At 35.0% G+C, this 23,125-nt stretch overlaps 1 protein-coding gene across 1 annotated transcript; it reads left to right on the forward strand.

Annotated features, from left to right (window-relative positions):
* The first annotated feature begins 1,883 nt into the window (after nt 1-1,883).
* Nucleotides 1,884-21,437, forward strand: LOC105428533 (D-beta-hydroxybutyrate dehydrogenase, mitochondrial). Its single transcript, XM_089084423.1, has 6 exons — nt 1,884-2,182; nt 14,087-14,318; nt 16,372-16,600; nt 19,072-19,224; nt 19,639-19,846; nt 20,417-21,437. The coding sequence occupies exons 2-6, from the start codon at nt 14,112-14,114 to the stop codon at nt 20,571-20,573; spliced, it is 954 nt and encodes a 317-aa protein (XP_088940549.1). The 5' UTR covers nt 1,884-2,182; nt 14,087-14,111; the 3' UTR covers nt 20,574-21,437.
* The last annotated feature ends 1,688 nt before the right edge of the window (nt 21,438-23,125 follow it).

Here is a 23,125-nt window from a genome sequence, read left to right on the forward strand (position 1 = left end):
AGCATTTGCTACGCACGATTTCCTGTCGGTTGTCTGGACAAATAGTTATCTTTATGCCTATAACTGGAAGAACGAAAGAATCTCCTAATAAAATATATATACTTTCACTTATTTTTGAATATTTTTTTCTTAACAAAAATATTAAGGAAAATCATCATATTAACTTCTCAATCTGTATCATCTATGTGATTAAAAGGAACCAAATTAAAATGTTATTAAAACTATTTTATTTAAATTTCAATTTTGTTAAACATTTAATAAAATTTATTAAAATTATTTAAATTTCGTTCACATTTGTCGTAATTTTGCAATTTATTTGATTTTCTAATAATTATTTAGCAAAAGAAAACTTTACGTCATTCATTAATAATTCAAATATTATATCTATTTTTGTTAAAAAAAATTATTTCAGTTTTGACCAAAAAATCTATAGTGTAGTTAAAAATAATGCGCATAAAATATGTATCTGGATTATATATTATGTCATGCATTGCATGTCAATAAACTTAATGACTACTTACTCTTTATGAGAAGAATCTATACAATTGTTTACATCTGTGCAATCTCGTGGGCCCGTTTCCCACCATTTATGTAATTGTGTTACACATGATCTATGAAATGATAATTACTTCTCACAGTCAAGTGGCACGCTATGGATAGATTAGATCATATTACGTCTACGGTGACAAAGATCGTATCTCTGACATAATAAATGTCGATTCATGGAGATAAATTTTTGCAAAATCCTTCATAATTAAATTTGAGAATATTCTTCTTTTATAATATAAAATATATCATTACATGTATCAAGTATTGCATATTTTATTTTTCCAATTTCACATAAATATGTACATTAATTTTATCTTTAATTAGCTTAATAAGTATTGAATTAAAAATACATATAATTAATTTTTATATATAAGATCATGCGAATATTCTGTCTCTCTTTAAATCGCTTAATGTTGCTTAGTAAAATTTATTTAAATGAATAATCAGCAACAATTATGTGATGCTATAACCATTAATATATTTTTATATTGACTTAAATATATCAGCGCAAATAATCTAGAATGCAAAAATAATATGACAAATATAAATTTTTTTATAGCTTCAAAGCGCGCGAATAACAAACAGTTGATGATTAATGATCGAGGAATCCGTCAGGAAATGTATACAGCAGAAAATATTTCTTACACATTCCACACTTCTGTGACTTTATTCTTCATAGCATAGCTTCTTACTTTGCATAACTTCTCAATGCGAAGTTACAAAATCACGAATGCCAGAAGCAATTGGATTTCATTATTTGTGTTGCAATTTTTTAAATTTATGTTTCGTCCATCCATGTATATAAAACATATCGTAAATATTTTGTTACTTTCTAGTTATTTTTTCATATTTAAAAATATAAATTTTATTAAATAAATAATTTTAATTGTCTTCTACTTTCTCTTTAATTTTTTTTTTTTTTAAAGAATCAAACATTTTAACTTTTTATGCATGGTGCTCCGTTCGTGCGGAGAAGCGCGTGTCTATCCAAAGCGTCAAACTGTAAATGATTCACTATGACGGAAATTCTATCACGTCGTATAAACCACAGCTAACATAGGATAATCTTAACACCTTTACTATTTAATAAGACACATACAACTGTGTAAATTATATACAAATTTACTGCGTAAATTTCAAATACATTTCCAATGGCTTTTGTCAATTTTCTTAGAGCAAAACTGCTCTAAGGAATCCCGATAGAATAACCGCTTAATTTCGAGTATGTCTCCACGACAATCGATGCATCTCAATTATTACGGTGCGATGTATGAGAGACGCGCACGTGACCGTAGGCGCGGCGGTGGAGGCACGAAGATGCCTCCTCGCCGTGCCTTTTCCATTCCGTCGAGGTAGGCACGGTCGAGTATCGCATATACCGTTCCTCCTCGTAGGCATTCCAAGCGGGAATTCTCGAAAGCCAGTTGTGTTGTAGAAACTGTGGTGCGGCTTGCCCGCTCGCCGGTACTTTCGACCGGTCGTAAAGCCGTCGGTTTCGCAGCTCCGTTCCGGCCGCTTTCAGTAACACGGAATTTCGCCACGAAAACGGACGCGATCGTTTTCGTCTATCCTGGACTATCGGAGTCGCGGACTATCCGAAGGCCCCACTGGCGAGCCGTAACATAAAATTCTGGTGAGTTATGCGCACATTTCTACCTGTCCGTCTACCTGCAAAATCGACGGTCACTTCTGCCGGAGATCCATCCTTAATCGTTGAATGGGACCTCGCTTGGCTGTTCAATATTTCAAACGTCGGGACGTCGATTCTCTAACTAAAATTTACGGTTTAGACATGTCTTTTTTTTTTGTAGAGAAATATTCAGTTTCGACGTTATGTTACGTTAAAATGTATTGAAAATATGTATTGGTAAACATGTCAATAGGATTATAGCGAAACATTTCGCATTTACGTGCTGCTCGTGTAATAACTCCGCTCCGATAGGTTCTGAGAAAATATGTTTTTCATTATTTCAAGACGTTTTTTAGTAAAACAATGTTATTATATAAAATAAAAATGAAATAAAACATAGGAAATCTTCTCTTTAGTAATATTCAATTACCATTATTTAAAATATGAATTAATGTAATATATAATAAATATAATAAATATGAAATATTAATTATAATAAATATGAATTTTGCAGATGTGTACAGGTAGAAACTAATTTAATATTTACTGATACTTAAATAAGTGAAGATATTTACCAACATTATGCTATTTTTAATAATAATAAATACAATAAAATACTATTGTCATAATCTAATAATTTACTATAATCTATCCAATATATTGTTAAATTGTAATATTCTTCGATTTAAAAATACTCTAATAAAACTGATAATAAATATTAAAAAATAATTTATGTTTTATTATAAACTTTGATTATTTCAATTCCTTTTATGTTAATTCTTTTTTCATTATTTCTTTTTCATGTTAAGTTTAGAATCGAGATCACTTGTTTCTGCGTGATGTGCCAGTCCCTCGTCATCGTAGAAAATAGCCATTAAATGAATTACGAATGCTCTAATTTCGTGGTTTATAGTGCTCAGAAGTAATCACAGAAAAATCTTTCTCAAACAATCAACATCCGAAGAATAATTTGAATAAATAACAGTTTAAATGATTATTTAGAAGAAATTGTTTTTAAAATTATTTTTAAAAAAAATTAAGATTTAATCAGAAATTAAAATTTATTTTATTTCTTTCGAATTAATTGACATATTATTTAACCTTTAGTTTTCAAATTGATTTTTAATAGATTAATCTTAAATCATCCAAAATTGCTTTATTGTTACGTTTATAAATCCGTTGTCAGATATAACGCTAACACGATTATCAGAGTTTGACCGATTGCAGAAAAAAACCCAGAGAGAAAACATGTAAGTTTATTTTAGAATCAACGCGATAACCAATATCCGTCGTTTACTCTCCAAGTTGATTTTTGACAGTCCTGAAATCGACGGAATCGTTTTGTCTCGCTGGATTTAGAAATTCGCTTCCAAGTTCCGTGAGTCGTTTTGCGAAACGCACTTCGTGAGTTTCTCGATTCTCGAAGAAACCGAAGAAAATCTAAGGAACGAAATGTCAGGGTTGGAGCCATTTGCATGAGCGATTCCTTTGTCTCGATTTCTTGGGTTGGGTGAGGCTTTCTGTTTCCGCTTTAGAACCTTCGATTATCGTTACTGGCGGACCGTGTCATCGCCAAGGAAACCATTTCCGGGATCTTCGATCGATTATCCACATCATGAATAATGCTTCTGCGTTGTCGCGTTTATAGTAACGAAGGTCGTCGGCTCACTCGGAGACCGATGCGCGTGAGATCACCGAGTTATAAATTCTAATCGTCGCTTAGACGATTTCCGCGACGTAATCAAGGTTCAATTAAATCGAAAGAATCACAGGGCAGGATAGGCACGATGGCGGATCTCGCAACGCAACATCCGCGCCTAATTCCGGGGTTGCGTCGTGCAATTTTATCGAGCATTCGGACCGTTTTGCGCTCTACTTAACTGACGATTTAATTTTCACTCGCGCCATTATTACGAGCTTTAACGTCGCGGCCGAGTAATTAAACTGCTCTCTCCGATCATCTTCTTCATCCGCGGATACGCGACGCGCCGTCAACATCGCCGTGATCGTCATTGCTGGAGCTCTGTAATCTTTCCGATCTCCCAGACACTCGTCTCGCTGGAAGTGGCCGATAACGATGAGATTTCTAAATGCTGCGAAACGAGACGAGATCGGTTTCTCTCCTCATTTCGAGAGATTGTGGGAGTGGCACTTGCGCGAGTCGGACAGCGCTTTTCTTTGAAGATATCTTAATCGTCGTGAGAACGATTAAACACCGACTTTCATGTCATGTATAAAAAAAAATGTATTTAACTTGTGTGCGAGTGTTCCTAAGTATCGTCGGCATTTTACATGCAATCTACTAATTACTATTTAAAAATACGTGAATTTGCGAAAGTCAAATTTAATATCTCTCGTATGACTAATCACATTGTTTTCATTAAACCAAATTTCGAAAATCTGATTTACATTGTCGTAATGAAAATTTTTATGACGATGATAATTGGAAATGATACGATAAAGCGAAAAGTGATGACCTTAATTTTTTTAGGCAGATGCCATCTTTGCCATGCCCTATTTACAGCATTGCGATAGGCAGGTCGTATCGTTACAGGTGCTGTCCATCGATGCATGGATCAGACTTCAAGATTATATACAATTAGCTGGCTATATTCATGTAACACAAGTGAACACAAAATCAAAATTGTAACGCTGCGATAGGAAGCTGTTACAAAGCTTTACAAGCAGGGAATTATATCTTATTAGGATAAAATTGATAGCTATCTTGCTATAACCCATTACAAAGTTCGAAATCAGGTCGATAGAAATAATTGCTATGTCGACCAAATATTCCACCGGTAAACCGATGTAACTTAAGAAAGTCAGCCATTAGCGAGAAACGCACTTAGTCCTCTCGAACCATAAATTAACCACAATACTATTGTGATTTCAATTAAGTGATTTATTACACTACATTAGCCCGCATAACGTCCCACGTTCAACATCATCCCCATAATTGAACCTCCATGGTAGACGTAATTCCGAAAGGACAACGCCGCTTTTCATTTAGATTTTCACCGACAATGTCATTTCCCATTCCAATTTTCGTCGACTGCGTCGCTTTTCATTCAAGTGTTCAACATTTTCGCTAAGAGAAGAAGATGAAGAGCATCGTCAGAAAGATTCAATTCAAAATTTGTTCTTTCTTCATAAAATCCGATCAATTTTATTAGTGACTATTCCAAACAAGTAGTCTTCTTTTTCTTCCGTTTCTTTTTCTTTTTCTTCCTAATTCCGTCTAATTTTGATCGTAAAACTATTTTTTCTGCGGATCGAAGAGGATGGCTCTGATTTCCTCACGGTCTGCAGGTACGTCGGTATTATCCGGATCGATGCACTTCCTCGTCAATAGTCGCGAAAGTAAATGCTCGGGATATCGAGTCCGGCGAATCGCGATGACGGCAACCGTGCGAACAACGGCACGGAGCAGGCCTCAGCGACATGCATTCCTGGACGAGCGCAACGTTCTCAGCCTTCCAGCACACGCGGCGGGAAAAGTGCTTAGCTTAAACTTTCTAAGCGTTTCACGTCGTGCCACATAGCTGTTCATATTCGGCCGCGACGGCACAGAAAAAGAGAGAGAAATATACCCGGTTCCGGGGCGCGGTGAGGAAGACCGTAAAACCAAGTCCGTCATCGCGCAATCCCGATAAAACCGTACCCGAGGTTTATTTATGCGATCGCAATCGGCCGCTAACGAATGCAATTAGAACTCTATGCACGCCCGCTCTCTACCCACCCGACTCGCTTAATTACACCCGTAGAAATTTTTGCGCCGGCAGAAGCCGAAGTTGCTCACATAGTTTTCCCTTTCCGCTCATTCAAGATTTATTTATATCACAAACCTGATATTGTCTGAAATCATTCGTCTCGTCTCATTTCGATAAAAATAATTAATGTTATGAATTCAAAATTAATAATAAAAGAAAAAAGAAGTTATCCTTTGGATTTTTAAATAACATAATAGATTTATATTCATATTCATATCAAATATTCTTACCAGTTATCATATCCTTTTATTTATATCACATATTTGCAATTGTAATAAGAGACTAAAGTTAAAAAATAATAAAAGTATTTAATTATACATATATTATTATTAATCATATATAATAATTTTGCTTATTTCCGATGCTATTTATGCGGATTCTTAAAAAGTACAGATCTCATTACATATTCTCATCATTGCAATTGTGACGACCATCTTCGGATATGCCAGTCATATACGGGTTTCTTACTCTATATTATAGCATTAGATCACTAGCGTGCTATAATTTCTTGAAATGTAAAATGAAGTATACAAATCTGATGGTGTTATTACGCGGATTACCGCTTTTACTACAGGAAGTCATGAATGCGACAAAGTGTAATCAGAATGTAGTAAAACCGCACCGATATACTTTCATAAGTAAATCGCTTAGGTAACTTCACGCAGTTTGGATAACTTTAAGTACAGCTATACTTGTATACAATTATACTTCCCTATATTTTGTTTATTAACACTGTTATGGACAAATATGTTTTACTGTAATGAATTTGATAAACAATAGTCAAAACACCACTATCATTTACATTTTGTAAATTTATATTATATTTTTAATAAAGATATTATTTATTTATAATTATATGTACTCTTGAGTACATTGAATATATAATATTCTTTTTGTTAATATTTCAAGAATTAAAAGTTATTTTGTTTACCAAGAAGTAGGAAGTAATAAATTGTAGAGCTAACGTTTTATATTATTAATATATGTACTGACTTTGTAATCAGCATTGTATTGACAATGTATTATTTTTCTGCTTGCTTATTTTCAAATTATTTAATTCCAATTCTATGTTGTCAGTATGTTATGGGATCGTTAGTAGTTACGAAACGTAGTAAACGGAAAAGTCGGACTCGCGCACGCTTTCCAAGCTCATAATTAAATTAATTCCGTATCAATTAATACGACTATCGATGTAAGTTTAAAAGAAATAAAATCCTCGACGCAAGCGCACCATAACGAATTACTACCAAAAATGGTTGAAAGATTGATAAATATCGCGAAATACGCGTTATTAAAAACACGAGCAAGGACATTCCACGAGTGAAATTCCACGCGTAAATTTTTTAATAGAGTTCTTGTTTGTTTTCTCGCCAAATATTAATTTTAACAGGTCGAAGATTTGGAACGTGCGATGGGATTAACAGCGTTCTGGCCCGGTGACTCGCCTTCTATCAGAAGTAGGTGTGTAAGACGAGCGTCGCGCGTGACGTCCAAATTGTCATGCAAATATTGGATCGCACACACATGGGCCAACACTATTTGCCTTTTATACACAGTTGTGTTGGCCGCCCGCGGTCAACTGCAAGTACCGTTGCTTCGTTATCCGGGAATGATATACGCATACAGACATACATAATACATACACACGTGCACTGAGCCAGTTCGTAACCACGGGCTATACGCTATACGCCCGCGCACCTGTAAACAGAAGCCTCGAGGAAATCATTCTGACGATTACGGAGAAAGGAGAAGAGCGGTCAAGCGCCCGAAGCCGTTAACCGAAGCGTTCCCATCGCGGAAAACCACCTATTCGCGGACAGTTTCCTCGCGAATTTTCATGAATAAGATATCAAATAATTTTCTCAGGAGTTTGAACCAATCATTCAATTTAAAAAGCAATAATAAATATTAAATTATTATCTTTTTAAAAGAAATAAAAAACCCAAAAGAGAATAATTTAAATTTGATCTAACACTGTCACGTATTTGTTCCTAACATTATGGTCAATTGCTCATGTCCCGTTAAGCACCGATCTCATTTTTTTGAATGCTTGACATGTCAGCGTGCATTAACAGTGTATTGTACAAATAATACAAAATTCGAAATATTTAAACCTAATTAACTTGTTACACTTATATTTATTCAACTCTTTAATCGGTAAGGAATAATCGGAAAATATAGGAATCAATTCAACATGTATATGAAACTTTGTTATATATCCAATTCATATAGAAAACCACAAAATCATCTAATAGATTTTGTAACCACGACTTTTTTCAATTTAGAGACAAAATTTTTTTTCCAAAAAATATTGGAAAAAATAATCAACATTTTATTTATATATATTCTGTATATGTATGTATATATGTATATACGTACATGTACATACATACATACGTATGCTCCAAATTATAGTTCTATAAATCCATTCGGAAAAATTGATTGAAAAATCTAATTTCGATAAATGGTTTCTGTATTTATTTTAAAGCTCAATTTGCTGGATTTTCTTATTTTCCGTTTCACTTCAAAACTACAGGTGCCTGAACGTATTTGTTGAAAAAAAAATTTATTCAAAATATGGACAACACAGCAAAGAAAAACATTTAACAATTTTTTTGCTTTGCTGTTTTTGCAAACAGAATCTGTAACCCAGGCACGTTTTACAATGCGTTTTTCCGCCGTTATTTCTGCATGCGAAATCCAAAGAAAAAGTCTGATAATTTTGTGGCGGAGCGAACACGGCGTGGATAATTATTTGGCATACATTAGTCGTAGAGAACTCAGCCGGAGATCGCGCTTCCTAAAATGCTTCGTTACCCTCAGGCAAAATCGCGATTTAACTCCTCCTACCGATCGTTAACGCACTGCGCAGAAATGCACAGCCGAGCGAGTCGATGATTGACGATGCGATCGAGAGTAATTAGGTATCAAGTCGCATTAATTACCGAACAGTAATCACTGATGCAACAGTACAGAACGTACTCGAACATCGTAACATCGCTTTGGTTTCACGGTGCATGTTACGTATGTCTTGGAATAATGAATCTCTAGAGAAATCAAAGTAACGAATGAGCAGTATCGAGAATTATCAATTTGTAGTTTTAAAAATTTTGTGTATGTATACACATGTCCAAATACCGTTTTACATTTTATTAAGCCTTTAAATTTGTTAGAATCTATTTACTATAATTAATTATTATATTAAACACACTTCAGACATTTGAATTCGCATAAGAATTCTTGGAACATTACTTGTAATTTTATGTGCCATGTAATATCAAATATTTAAAAAAGTATTTAAGGAAGATATACATATATATAGAAAAATATTAAGAAACAGAAATGCCAAAATGCATGAAATTATAAATAAATTTTGATGCTGAAATTTGACCCGACCAAAGTGGATTTCCAATTTTCTTCCAATTATCGCTTTTCTATTTTAGACCGATCTGTTAACTAATTTAGCGCACCTTTGGAAGGAAGTTCCAATGTTTAAAGGTTACATAATTAACGTTCGTTAATTACGCGTTTAAAGCTACTTCGAAGCCAACAAAGCCTCGCGAGCGCGCTTCGGAAAGTTTTAATTTACACCGATAAAAACTGCCGCACGCTCATACGATCGCGCGTCGCGCGCGTCGTTCGTGTGCCAGAAGAAAGTCGACAGGCACCATCGCAGGAATGCGGTGATTATCTTCGCGTAATAGTCCGCCTGATGAATGCGCATGGCCGCTTATTTTTATCGGGTATAACGGGTAAACGTGCCGCGGCAGCTGTGCGATGATTGTATCTCCTTGGCCGTTCTATCGTTCGCATGTAACACACGTGTGTTAGCGATACGAAGCGACCGTTCCTAACTGCGGATAGTTGCGCATACTGTCCCCGTGGGAAGCCTTGTGCCTGTCCCCCCCCGACCCTGCCCCCGTCGCGCATACCCGTTGTAACTTCCAACATTCCAACCGGCACACGTCTCCACGACGGGCAAGGCGCTGAGCGATTAATTGAGATGACATAGCCGCTTATTAGCATGGCGTTGCAATATGCAGTTGCTCTTATCCGCATGACACAAGTCAATATCCTACTTTCGAGTCTAGCTGCAAATCCAATTTCGAAATAAATAGCGATAAAGTAACAGTATTGTCTCATTAGCACCATTATAGAAATTTAATACTGGAAGATAGTAATTAATTATTTATTTTGAGTATTAAAAGCACTTTAGTGCTTTATTGCTTTAATGCATTTTAATGCTTTTAATATTCAAAATTAGTGATTTCTAGTTTTAAATTGGCCAGTATTAAATTAGATTTCTGTAAGAGCAATCCATAAATAGAATGTTCTCATTAGTACTTTTGTTGAAAAATAACAAAAAGAAAGAAGTCAATTTCGCGAAAAAATTTTCTATTGTTAAGTTCAAATAATTGTCGATTGTTGTTTCGTATAATTAAACATGAGTACAATGGCTTTATTCGACGCAATGCGGTAGTTTGGTAAATTCTTCAACTGTAGAAGTTAAATAAGTAACACAAAGATTTTATCACATTATTTTTTTTCTTCTTTAATTTAAACATTTATTCATCTTTATTTTTTAATCCTTCTTCTAAGTTGACAATAATATACTCTTTTCCTCATTACAATTGTAAAATATTAAGTTGTAAATAAGTTACTATAGAATAAATAAAAAATTGCTGTTCCTTTACAAAAAAATTAAATTAAATCACGAAAAAATTCTTCACATTTAAAATAACAAGAAATTAATTAAATTATTCTTAAATTAATTAAATTTATTCGAGAAAAAGAATATAATTGTACTTCTAAATTTATCAAAAAAAAGGGAAAAAAAACACTATCTATATCACTTTATCTATATCACATTATGCTAATATTTAAAGATTAAGCAGAATCCAAGCAGAATAAAAGTCTTTTATTAATAATTTTCTCACATTTTAAGTAAAATTACTTTTTATATATATCTAAGAAATATATATATATATATATATATATATATATATATATATATTTCTTTTCATACGAAGTTTAATTTGATGACCATTATGATGACAAAACGGTTCATTATTGAATTACTCTCGTAGCTTGCAATTAGAATAATCAACGTAATTCTCACCTAGGGAATAGAGGGACAAATGTCATATCTATATTCAGACGTGCTATATATATATATATATATATATATATATATATATATATATATATATACTGGATATATATACGTATATATATATATATATATATATATATATATATACGTATATATATCCAGTTCCAAGTCGAGAAATGATCGAAATAATCATATGAGAATGTCTCACGCAAATAGATATAAGGTTATTACTTCACTTGTTTATAATATTCTTTTCTAATTCAGCTTCGAAAAAATCAATCTGCAAACGCGAAGAAACTACACCCTTTTTTTAAATTTGTATTAAAAAACAAGACGAAGTAGAAACTTTTTAAATTAATACTGTTACACATTTTTAACACTGAATAGAAGTAGAAATGAGAGAAGTAGAAATTTGTCGAATAGAAAGCGCTAGGTCTTGAAAAATGATTAACGCCAACAAAGTAGCAAGTTCGTGCCAGTGAATCAGTGAAAAGATTAATCATACACAGATTTTCGATGAAAGATAATAAACCCGATTTATCGTTGCAAGTGCGACGCTCTTTATCGGCGCGATGCTTATCTGATGGTTGAATATCAGGGAAAGTTAACCGCGATAAAATCAGCTCAAGAGGAAGAGAGAAACACGCTGTGCACACACGCGTCCATTAAACGTGCACGCGGCCGCAGATGTAAGCGTGTTCGTGCGATCGTAAATGTCGCAGATTCCACGTGTCGCGCTGAAACGTATTAATTTTAGCGTTGCCGCTCCGTTTGTCGCCTTCATGTGACAAGCGCTAATTCATCACGCGCAGTCCTTCGCCAGGTGATTCGTTATGACCGGCGAAAATCTCGCCTCGCGATCGAGATCCGTTATCGAGAGACAGCAGAGCGGCACTGATTCACGGTAGCGCGGCGAGTGCTGTCGCTTCCGACTATTTTTCACAGAGTTACGAATCGCGTCGGGCTCTTGACGCGTGACGGATATAGAAAATTGCGCGTCGGTCGACTCGCGATCGGAAGAAAGTATCGCAAGAACCCGGACGGTTTTTGCGCGCGCACATCCCGAGCGCCAAGCTGACGTTTCTTGCAATGTAAAGTTACGGCGCTTTCTATTGTGTACATCGCTCCCCGCGAATCTCTGTCATCCCGTTTGCGCGGGTTGACATTTGAGAATGACAGCATAGACACCTGTATATATGTAATCTCTTCTTTTTGAGACGTCCACGAATTTTCCAGTCATCGTGAGATATGTTCTCTCAGAGATGCGGCACGTACGCGCTGTTTGATACAAGGCACACACGTTATCAATGAAGACGTTGCCTCGCAAGAGGTATGTAAGGACATCATAAAATACCTCTCTGCTTTCTTCGCGTTATTTTTAGTCAAACAATTTTAAAACGCAAACAAATGAAACATAAATAACATCGTTTCTTCTCGTTTCGCCGGAGGGGACTTTGGAAATACCAGAAATGTGGAAACGCTTGTGAGAAAGCTCCTTGAGAATGCTACCATGCAATATTCGAGGCAAACATCGGTTTCGCGTCCCCGGTATATCTCTTTTAGCATATACATATATTTATGTCTGATATGCATCGGACAATGTTCTTCGAGGAATGCATTCTGCGTGTACGAACTGACATTTACATACTGAGGGAGAAAGAGAAAGAGAGAGAGAGAGAGAGAGAGAGAGAGAGAGAGAGAGAGAGAGAGAGAGTAAGCAAGCGGAGGAGGGAGAGGAGAAGAGAAAGGAAATATATCTGACTTTCCGAGAGAAATTCGTACGAATCACGCATCGAATCTTGCTCCGGAGCTGCGCGCGATCGATGAAGTTCGCCTCTCTCGCCGACATTGTATTATTCGCGCACATTAATCCTTCGATTCACGGTGCGGGGGTATCGCGCGAAGGCGATGCTCGGTGTGCCGCCGTTATAGACACCGATCGGCGAGAAAGCGCACACCTCGCGAGGAAGCATTTCGCACCGTCGCTCGGAGAAATGTCCCTCCGTACGACCGGTGAAATACGGGCTCGGGCGGCTTAATCGATTCGGCACATTAGCGGTACATGGTTCCGCCGCTATTAAGTCAGTCGAGCAAGAAGAACGAAGTGCACGCGTGCGATTTTCAGCGATCGTCAAATTCCCGCCGCGTGTCGCTCGCGATTCCACTTGGGGAGTCGCGAGTCCCCCGCGCGACTCGAGCGTGGAATGATCGCGGAAAATCGGTGATCGACCCAGTACTAGGCCGAGTCTAGATACAGTTTAGAAAGGCAAGTGATTCCTCTCTCGGCAAAAGCGACCCCGCCTCGCGCGCCGTTCACTTTTCACCGGAGGAACCAATTCCTCTCCGGCTGCACTTCTCGGATTCTCCTTGACTCTTCTATCTACCTGAGAGAGCCTTTACTTGTTAAAACAAAAACTCAATTTTTCACGAGTTGTTTTTAGCGTTCCTATATTTAAAGTTGTGAGGAATTTTTTGGAGATTGTGATTTGAATGCAACTATTTTGAGATTTCATTGTTAATATCATCATTGTTAATATAATATTGAATGTCATTGTTAATAAAAAGAGAAAAAAAAAAGAAAATAACGAGAAGTCGATTTTTATGTTCATTATTTTTGTTATTCAGAATTATATAATATTTTTGTTTATTTTATTTTGTAATTACAGACAAATAAGACATTTTGAATTTAATGGAAAATGTTTATTAATTTTCAAATTAATAAATATTATCGTAATATTCCGATAATTTAATTTATTAAAACAAAATTAAATCTGGATTTATAGAAAATGTTTTTTTTTTTTCATGAAATATGTAATATTTTTAAAAACAAAGATATATGTATATAATAATTATCTTTGGAAATTTTATATTTATCAAAAAGAAAAAAATGTATGAAATGAAAAATAGGAAACAACGACGAATTTCGCCTGTTCTCTAAATCGTTGTCACGATGATGTCCCGAGATTCAATAAAAAATGGATTTGTCTCTCAACGATATTAACGATTGTCTTTTTTATTTCATAGAGTTCCGCTGCGTGAGCCGGTCACAATGGATGTCGAAACCGGGGCCATTTTGGCCCTACAGATATTGGCTCTGTGCTCGATAGTCGCAGCCTTGTTGGCCTATCTGATGCGACAGTCCAGGAATGCTGCCGACGAGTACGAGTCGCGCAACAAACGTCACGTACTCGTTACCAGCTGTGATACATGCGTAGGCTTGCAGATCGCCCTTGCACTCTACGAAGCCGGTTACAAGGTAATAACAGCCACAAGGGGTATACGTGTACCGCCATAAATTAACGGCGGCATAAACTTCACCGTACGTTCGCCTCGTACGTTACGCTGCCAGCCGCCAATATTCTCTGCGGCTCGGTGAATATTCAAAATTGAGAACCGCGAGAGAGCCACATTGAAACGCTGAAGGCTGCGAAGTAACGGCTCGGCGGTTTATTGCGTGGGAATTGTGCTGAAACTTTTTGTTGCTACGCTGACGATTATCGGAAACGCGGAATAAGCGACCGCCGACGTGTCTTGCGTTATCGCCGGCATCGAGCCGTTTCTCCATTTCTTGCGATTCGTGATTATCGTTGGAATTGGATCGAGGTGATTATTACGATTACTTCCTAATCAATCACAATTGCATTTTTATAAATCTCCAATTTATCGTGAGAAACTGCACGTACCGCGAGAAGAACATTTATATTTGTCGTCTTTACGTTTTCTTTTATCTCGCGGGAAGAGTGGCTTTCGCGAATAGCTGTCAGCCAGTTTTGGATCCGCCTGGTGTTAAAATGGATAAACGTCAGACTCATCGTTATATTCACTCTTTCCGACGGTTTTGCGAGAATCTAAGCGGTTGAAGTCGTGCAACATGACGACAAACGTTGAAACGCAATATCCCGCGGCCTTACGTCAGAATCCCCATTATCCCTTCGAGCGTGCAACATATTTCAGATTGTCGGAGTCCGGGCTCCAAATTAGTTTCCTCGTGTCAAGGGAGCGGAACATCGGTGAGCCCTTAAATCAGTCCTGCCGACAGTCTCTCGACAGGTATTCACGTATCCACCCGGTCCCGCTGAGTATATCGTGTCACCACTCAAGAGTCGCTTCGCCAAAGATTGCCACTGAAAGATAGATACTTCGGCAAAGTCAAATTCTACCCGAGTAATAATTTCCGCGAAATGTCCTTCACGTTGATCTTGCGAGATCTTCCTCGCGATAGGCGCGAATTATATAGCAACATTACGTTTATTAGTTCTCTAAAAGTTCTCCCGTGATTGAAATAATTTCATCCCTCTTGTAAACTACGCTCCTTCAGCTTAACGTAATCGTTTCTCAAAAATTCACCGGTAAAGTTACTTTTGTCGCCTAATAACACGTCTTTTGATATTTAAATCTATGGTATTTTCTATGGTAATCTTTTGGTATTTAACACTGAAATCTCGTTTGCCTTTGCTAATTAGCAATATTCATAGTCAATCAGCTTACGTCATTTGCATATTCTTTAAGTACTTTGTAAGTAATTGAATTAAAGGATGAAATTTTCAACACTTTACAAAAGTAAAATTGATATAGATCGTTTGCGTACAGATTCCAATTGCGGTTATTCTACGTGTCTGAAATTCGAACTTTAGATACTAGATTCTTTAGATACTAGATACTAGATTCGAACTTTAGCTATTACCTTTCGCATACCAAGAGGCACAAAGAATTACTACCGATTTACATAAATATCGTTAAACGCATAATTAAACTTACAATTAGTAGTCAATAATTCGATGTATAAAAATGTATCTCAAAATGCTAAATTCGAAATTATTTGAAAGTTGAAATTTTTTGAAGATATGTAGAATAAACGAAACAATTTTAATACTTTATATCAATATTAACATTATTAAATAAAAATTTAAATTAATTCAAAATAACAAGAATTAAAACTTATTTTATTTAACTTTCTGACGTAAAAGATATTTACATTTAATAAAACATAATTGAATTTAATTTATTAACTTCATGTTTAACAACAATTATAAAATCACACTTTCATTAATTTCTCTTTTGGAATTGAAAGTAAGACCAGAAAGAAGAATTATTAATTTTTCTTTCCTTGTTTAAGATCCAGATCATTAGTCACAATCAAGCTTGTGTGTCATTTAACATGATGTATCAACGTCAAAGTATATCGCGCGGTATTGAGCGGTGTCAATATGGTGTGTAACAGAGTGGCATGTGGAACGTGGGCTTGTGACGGCGGTGGTCTTTCAAAAACATAACGTAACGTACAACGTGTCGTGTTCCTCCTGCGACAGGTGTTCGCGGGTCTGCTGGACCCAACGGGCAGTTCGCCGTCGGTCAAAATTCTGAAGGCAATCGAGCTAGAGCGGCAGAAAGAGGGCGAATCTGGCGGCGACCCGCAGCAACCGGAAGCCACACGTGCCCGCGGTCAAATCGTGCCATTGGAGCTGGACCCGACGAGGGAGGACAGTTTGCGTGCTTGTTTGGATGCTGTCAGGGCGAAACTTCCGGCCGGCGAAGATGGTAAGATGTTTTATTCATCTAGTCTGATCTTCTTTGAAGATTTCTTTTAAGAAGAAATATGAATAGAGCCAGTCGAGAAATGATCACCGATTATGAAATAAATAAAAAGTTAGGGATAATTTACTTAAGGAGACAATTAATTGAGAAATAATTTTTAATCTGCAAGATTATTAAGAATAATAAGCTTTGTAAAAGAATTATCGTAATTATTAAGTAAATTATTAAGTAAAATTAAAGGTATAAGTTAATATATATAGAAAATGAGAGAGAAGAAAAGAGAAGAATCGTCTTTCACGTCATCTTCAGACTTTCATTTCTTAACAATATTATGATACGATTAGAGAAGGAAAACGCTATCGTGCAATATTCAAGTATTTTAATATTAATGTAACTGTTTTAATATTAATTATACATGATTTTTTAATTCGCATTTCATTCTTCAGAATAAATTATTATCGGCATTAAAAAAACTGAACATTACAAGTCTTCATTAACATTATAGAAATTTTTGTATGAGCGAAATTCCGGCATTTTTTTATTAATATATGTTCAAAGAGGTTTTAATTATAGGAAAAAGATATTAATCAATTTTGTACTACGTACAAATATGTAAATTCTTCGTACGAAATCTGTATAGAAAGTGCGTCGTTTATGTAAATAATGCTTTTAAAGGCTTCGCTTTCTCTGCGTCTTTGTGTCTTGCTATAATTACTTCCTTGATGTTATGGTACTGACCTGTGTTGTGTATTAAAGCTATTCTGGCTTCAATATCAAAATCATCGTGTTGTATATTAATTTCTACTCTTTCATCTAAAACATTTATTTATAAAATTTAATGGAATTTCGCACAAAGATTAACATTGAAACAAGAAATAACTATTTGATCATTTTCATATGATCTTTTTTTTAATTTACGAAAAAGAAATGTATTAATATTACACAAGTACTTGTGTAATATTAACAAGTACTTGTGTAATATTAACAAGTACTTTGTGTACTATTAACAAGTACTTTGCAGAGTTACATGGATTTAATAAGGCACATAAATCTATTATTAATAAATTATTTTATCAGTTTTCTAAATGTATACAAAGCCATTAAAAAAGAAATTATTTCTTTACTTTATTAATTAATAAGTTATATATTACGAAAAATACAATATATATATTATATTTTTATATACAAATTAAACTTTTAGTTTATTATTTATTTTTTATTACTATACCAAATAACATTAGAACATTATTTGTTTCTTTTGAATAGTAACGTCTATGTTTCATTATTATCATTTAGCAATTTTTTCAGGATCATAACACACATTTATGTTTTTATATTATTCAATTAATTGCGTTAATTGTAAAAACCAATTAAATAATAAATAAAATAAAAAACTTTTACTACTGCATATATTTTATATTTTATATGTTACATGTTATAGAAAGATTGTAACGAGCATAAGTTACAATCTTGCATGCTGACGAATAACTGATATTTATTTAGTCATAAATTTATTTAGTCATAAGTTAAAAATTTCCATGTATTTTTACGCACGATTCTCTCTCTCTCTCTCTCTCTCTCTCTCTCTCTCTCTCTCTCTCTCTCTCTTCTCTCTCTCTGTTAGTTTTATTATTAATTACTTCTGTGAGAATTGCTGATGAACTATGAGTAATTCATTTCACAATAGTTTGATAAAATTTAGTATATTGAACGAATAATATTTTAGATATAGAATCAATGCCCGTTTCCATAATGTTTCAGCTAGCTTGTTAGGTTTGATAAAGTGCCTCGGGGCTTTATCGACGTCTACGATGGGTAGATGTTGGTAGAGCTATCACGTGTATGAGATCGGGGAAAGTACACGAACTAAATATCACAATTTTTGCGCAAAAAATATTTAAAAGATAGAAAAGTAAAATGTTTAAATAAATTATTCGAAAATTTAACGCACTTTCAACTTACTTTCACGATATCAGTAAAATTTTTACGAGACGTGTACTCTTATTCATATATATATTTGTCATGCGATATATCTTGTGTATATAATGGAAGTTTGCGTAATGGGAAAACACGAGGAAATAACATGCCTTCATTGCGTAGAATAAATAAGAGCAAACGTCATACCCGCAGATTTTTGCTATTCGTTATGCCCGCGAACTGTCAGAGTGTTATTCGTCGCGAAAAATGAAATGGAAACGCCAAATAGATTTGTTCAGTTAGCGCACGGCTACCAAATGGAAATGCACTTTTGTTTCATAAGTCATACTTTTGATTGGAAATGCAATCTCAAATGCTCGATATGCACTCGTCCTGCGCAATATATATTCGCGATTGCTTTCCACTTGCTTGTACATAACGTTCCCGTCAACACGAGCGAAGATCAAACAAAATAAATTTCATATGCTTCATTTCTACGTGACCTGAAAAGACGATAGCTTCAAGCACACTAAAACTTAAACTTTATTTAATTGCAGGTCTCTGGGCAGTCGTGCACACGGGTGGCTTGGTTTTACCAGGTATCATAGAAAAACAGACCAGTTCAATGTGGGAGTCTATGCTGCGCCATAATTTAGTTGCTCCGCTAAGAACAGCCAGAGTGTTCATCCCTCTTTTGCGCATCAAGAGAGGTCTGTTGAGTATACTTGTTAAAATTTTAAGATTAGAGGAATCGTTATCTCTCGCTATATAAAAGACCAATATTTCTTCTATCTTTGAAGAAGATAATTGCTTTTTAATCGACGAGAAAAATTCTTTGTCATAAATTACATTATAACGAGATATCGGTTGAGATATCTTTTAATTTTAAATTTAAAAATTAAAAATTTTGCTAGAAGTAATTAAATTAAGATTTTTCCGTTAGCCAAGTTCTTCCAAGAGACCGAGTTCTCGAGAATTGCTCTTTTGAAAGCTGCGGTAATGCACAATAGCGCGTCTATGCCTGACGGAGTAAAGCACTCGGCGCAGCGGCAAGACCGATTATTCGCCGGTAGCAAAACCGTATTCATTCTTTAAGCGGCTTATTGAAAATGTCTGTTCCTAAGGCCGCATCGTTCTTTTGGGCGACTCCGAGACGAGCTACGGCAGCAAGGCGGGCTCCGGACTGGTGGCGTTCAGCGCATCCCGAAAAGCCGTGGAAGGTGTCGCGAAGGCGTTAAAAAGCGAATTACATTCATCGGGCGTCGACGTCGTACTTCTCAAACCGCCGCCCGTGAATCCCCTCGTTCTTTATGCATCGCCCGTTCTCAAGACGTAAGACGCTACCCAACCATCAGTTTATGATGCCTTGTTTCCGCGGGCTAACAAAGATGTTAAGTCGGCAGTAGGCATCCCGCCCGACCACTTTACCGAAAGTTTTGCAAGTCGCTCGACAGTTTCGCTCTCTTCCAAAGACGCTCCCATCTTTCCTCCTTCTTTCTTTCCAGCGCGATCTCCTCGTTAATGATATTAATTTCCAATCTTAGAAATTGGGCCATAATTCCGTATTCAGAACCATTGCTCTTTGACCATTTACTTTTACTTAGAAGCGTAATGATGGAAGAATGATAAAGGATATCATTTTCTGTTACTAATCTAATTTTGATAAGCGATAAAAAATGTGATCTCATCTTTAGAATTAAATTACTTAAATAATTCAATTAGGTCACCACATCGATGTGTATGTGCGTGTCAGAGAGAGAGAGAGAGAGAGAGAGAGAGAGAGAGAGAGAACGCGTCAATATTTTAGAATCTTCAAAATTCATCCGTATTCTTTCTTCTATGCTAATCTTTCGCGGTTTATGATAAACTTAGCTATAAACAACGATGCTTAATTATTTGCAGGGTTGATGTGGAGTCTGGAGTGACAGCCTCGGAAGGGACGTGGACTGCTCCGCTATCGATTCATTCGGTACAGAATGCTCTGATTCCTGCGATTACGACGTTGTGTCCTCTAGGCGTCTACGATATGTCCGTCAAGCCGAGACTCTTCTGTCGATAATCTCGTCCACGTCGCGTAAATGGACGTAAAAGATCGCCAGATGTAATAATATCGTGCGACTCCTCGAGCCGATGAGGGATACACAGTACACGGGAACAATGGCGCGTGGAAAATAATGGTGCATACATTTTCTCTGCGGTGTCATTTGCGCTGACGTGTCATTCCGCGTGCCCTAAAGCGTCACAAGCCTTTCTTTCGCAATAGACGACACTTCCCGCGTGTGAATGAATCATTTTTTCATGTGATTGTCCCGAGCGGTATCAATTATGAATTCTCGCTTTTGTTCCCATCCATTTTGTATCGCGTTTGCTGTCAATTTCCGGAGTCGATTCGAGGAGATATTTAATAAAACAGCCAGTAATTTTCATCGCAGTAAAATAAATTCGTGCGCATCATTATTGAGCGCATTTCCTATTTTTCTCTTCCCTAGAAGTAAAATTATCTTAATGCTGTTTGCGTCGTAAAAATAAGATAGTTCCTAAAGTAACTATTCCATTCTAGTATATTTTAAAATTGCAAATTGAATCCGAATAGATTTATCTTCGATTGCGATGTTTAAATATTTGGTTGTATTGAGAGTTCTAGTATTCGGAATGTATATTTTAAGAGGTTGAAACGAAAAATGTGTCTTACTTGAAAGGTTCCGGAACGTATATACAAAGTTAAAAGAGGTTTCTACATTTGCGCATATGTAAATATTACGTGTATGATATACGAAATGTCTACGTAATTTATATAATTTTAAGAAAGAAATGATAAATAATATGATAAATAATTTTTTCTTTACGATTATAATTTCCAGAGTTCTTTTCAAATGGTGTTTTCAATAAATTTGATTTCAAATAAACTCTTAATAATAGAAAATTGTATATTCTTTTCTTTTTACATGCCTCTATATTATAGTTAAAATTATAAAAATGTTTATAATATTTTATAATATTTGTATATTTAAATTCACGATAGTTTTTAATATTTTCTTCTTTTTATAAATCATTTCATCATTATGTAGATCAGCTCTTGTATTTAAAAAGTATGATTAAAATATGACACTTTTTCCAATAAATCCATTTTTATGAGAAATGATAGATTTTTAAAAACAGATAGACATAAATGCATTTATTGTATTAAGTTAAAATAAAAAATGAATATGTAATATATTTTTGCAATAATAGTTTTATATATATATATATATATAAAACGTAATTTTGAGAAGCTCTCGCATTTGCCAGTTATAATTTTCTTATTGAAAGTGGTGGTAGATTTTATATTAAAAGCATATGCTTATATTAAAGTAGCTATTTGTATACTAAAACTAGACTATGAATTACAAATATATTTCAAATGTTCCTACTAATGAAATAACAAGTAAATTAGAGATATTCTCATAAAAGTGTGTTTTCTTTTTATGTATATATATTTTATATATTATATATATATATATATATATATATATATATATGTGTGTGTGTGTGTGTGTGTGTGTGTGTGTGTGTGTGTGTATATATATATATATATATATATACACATATGATTATATAAAAAGAAAAAACACTTTTACGAGAATATCTCTAATTTACTTGTTATTTCATTAGTAGGAACATTCGAAATACATTTGTAATTCATAATCTAGTTTTAGTATACAAATAGCTACTTTAATATAAGCATATGCTTTTAATATAAAGTCTACCACTTTCAATAAGAAAATTATAACTGGCAAATGCGAAAGCTTCTCAAAATTACATTCACTTCGTTAAGCTGCAATTGCCTATAACTTCCGAGTAGAAAATTTAACAAAATCTGAGCAAAACGATACATATAATATTGCACAAAAAGTTCCTGAATATTTATACTTACATACTTTCTCGGAATAATTAATTTTTTAATATATAAATATAAATTAACATCCAAATATAAATTATTTAACACATTTCCTATGTCTTTGATATACGTAATTTAATTAACTTTGAACAAGCATTACAGCATAAAAATAACAATATTGGAATAAAATATCTTTTCCCATTAAACACTGCAAAACATTTTATTCGTGCCATCTGATTTTATAATCTGCCCCACGGTCGTGATTATTCGCAATACACAGCTGGTAGTATAATAATTATGCTACCATAATAATTGCATATTACTTGTCGCGTCGGTGATGGTAGTTCCCATCACGAGTTTCGCGGATAACTCGCCAGGCTTCATTGTGAATAATTAATTTGTATGCTGCTTAGCGCGCAATGCGAATAATAAAATTTCGAAGTAAGATTAACGCATGGCGCCATAATGCTCCATGCATATGCATCGGGTGTAAGTAATACTGCTTATTATTCGTGCTGTCGCGAATTATTGTCCTGGAAATTAACTGATCTGACTGTCGCCTCTGAGTTATGCACGGGGCTGGACAGAATGATGCCACAGGAAAATTACGTAGCAAGAATGGATCGAGTAATCAAAAAAATCTGCGCTTTCTCTCTAATCCCAATGAGAGAGCGAGCAAAAAGCTTCGGTCCGCTGCGGCCGCGATTGCATTACCTTTACGGCGACACGGATAA

Source organism: Pogonomyrmex barbatus, unplaced genomic scaffold (assembly GCF_055798465.1).
Source record: "Pogonomyrmex barbatus isolate J1 unplaced genomic scaffold, ASM5579846v1 scaffold9, whole genome shotgun sequence".
Classification (NCBI taxonomy): Eukaryota; Metazoa; Arthropoda; class Insecta; order Hymenoptera; family Formicidae; genus Pogonomyrmex; species Pogonomyrmex barbatus.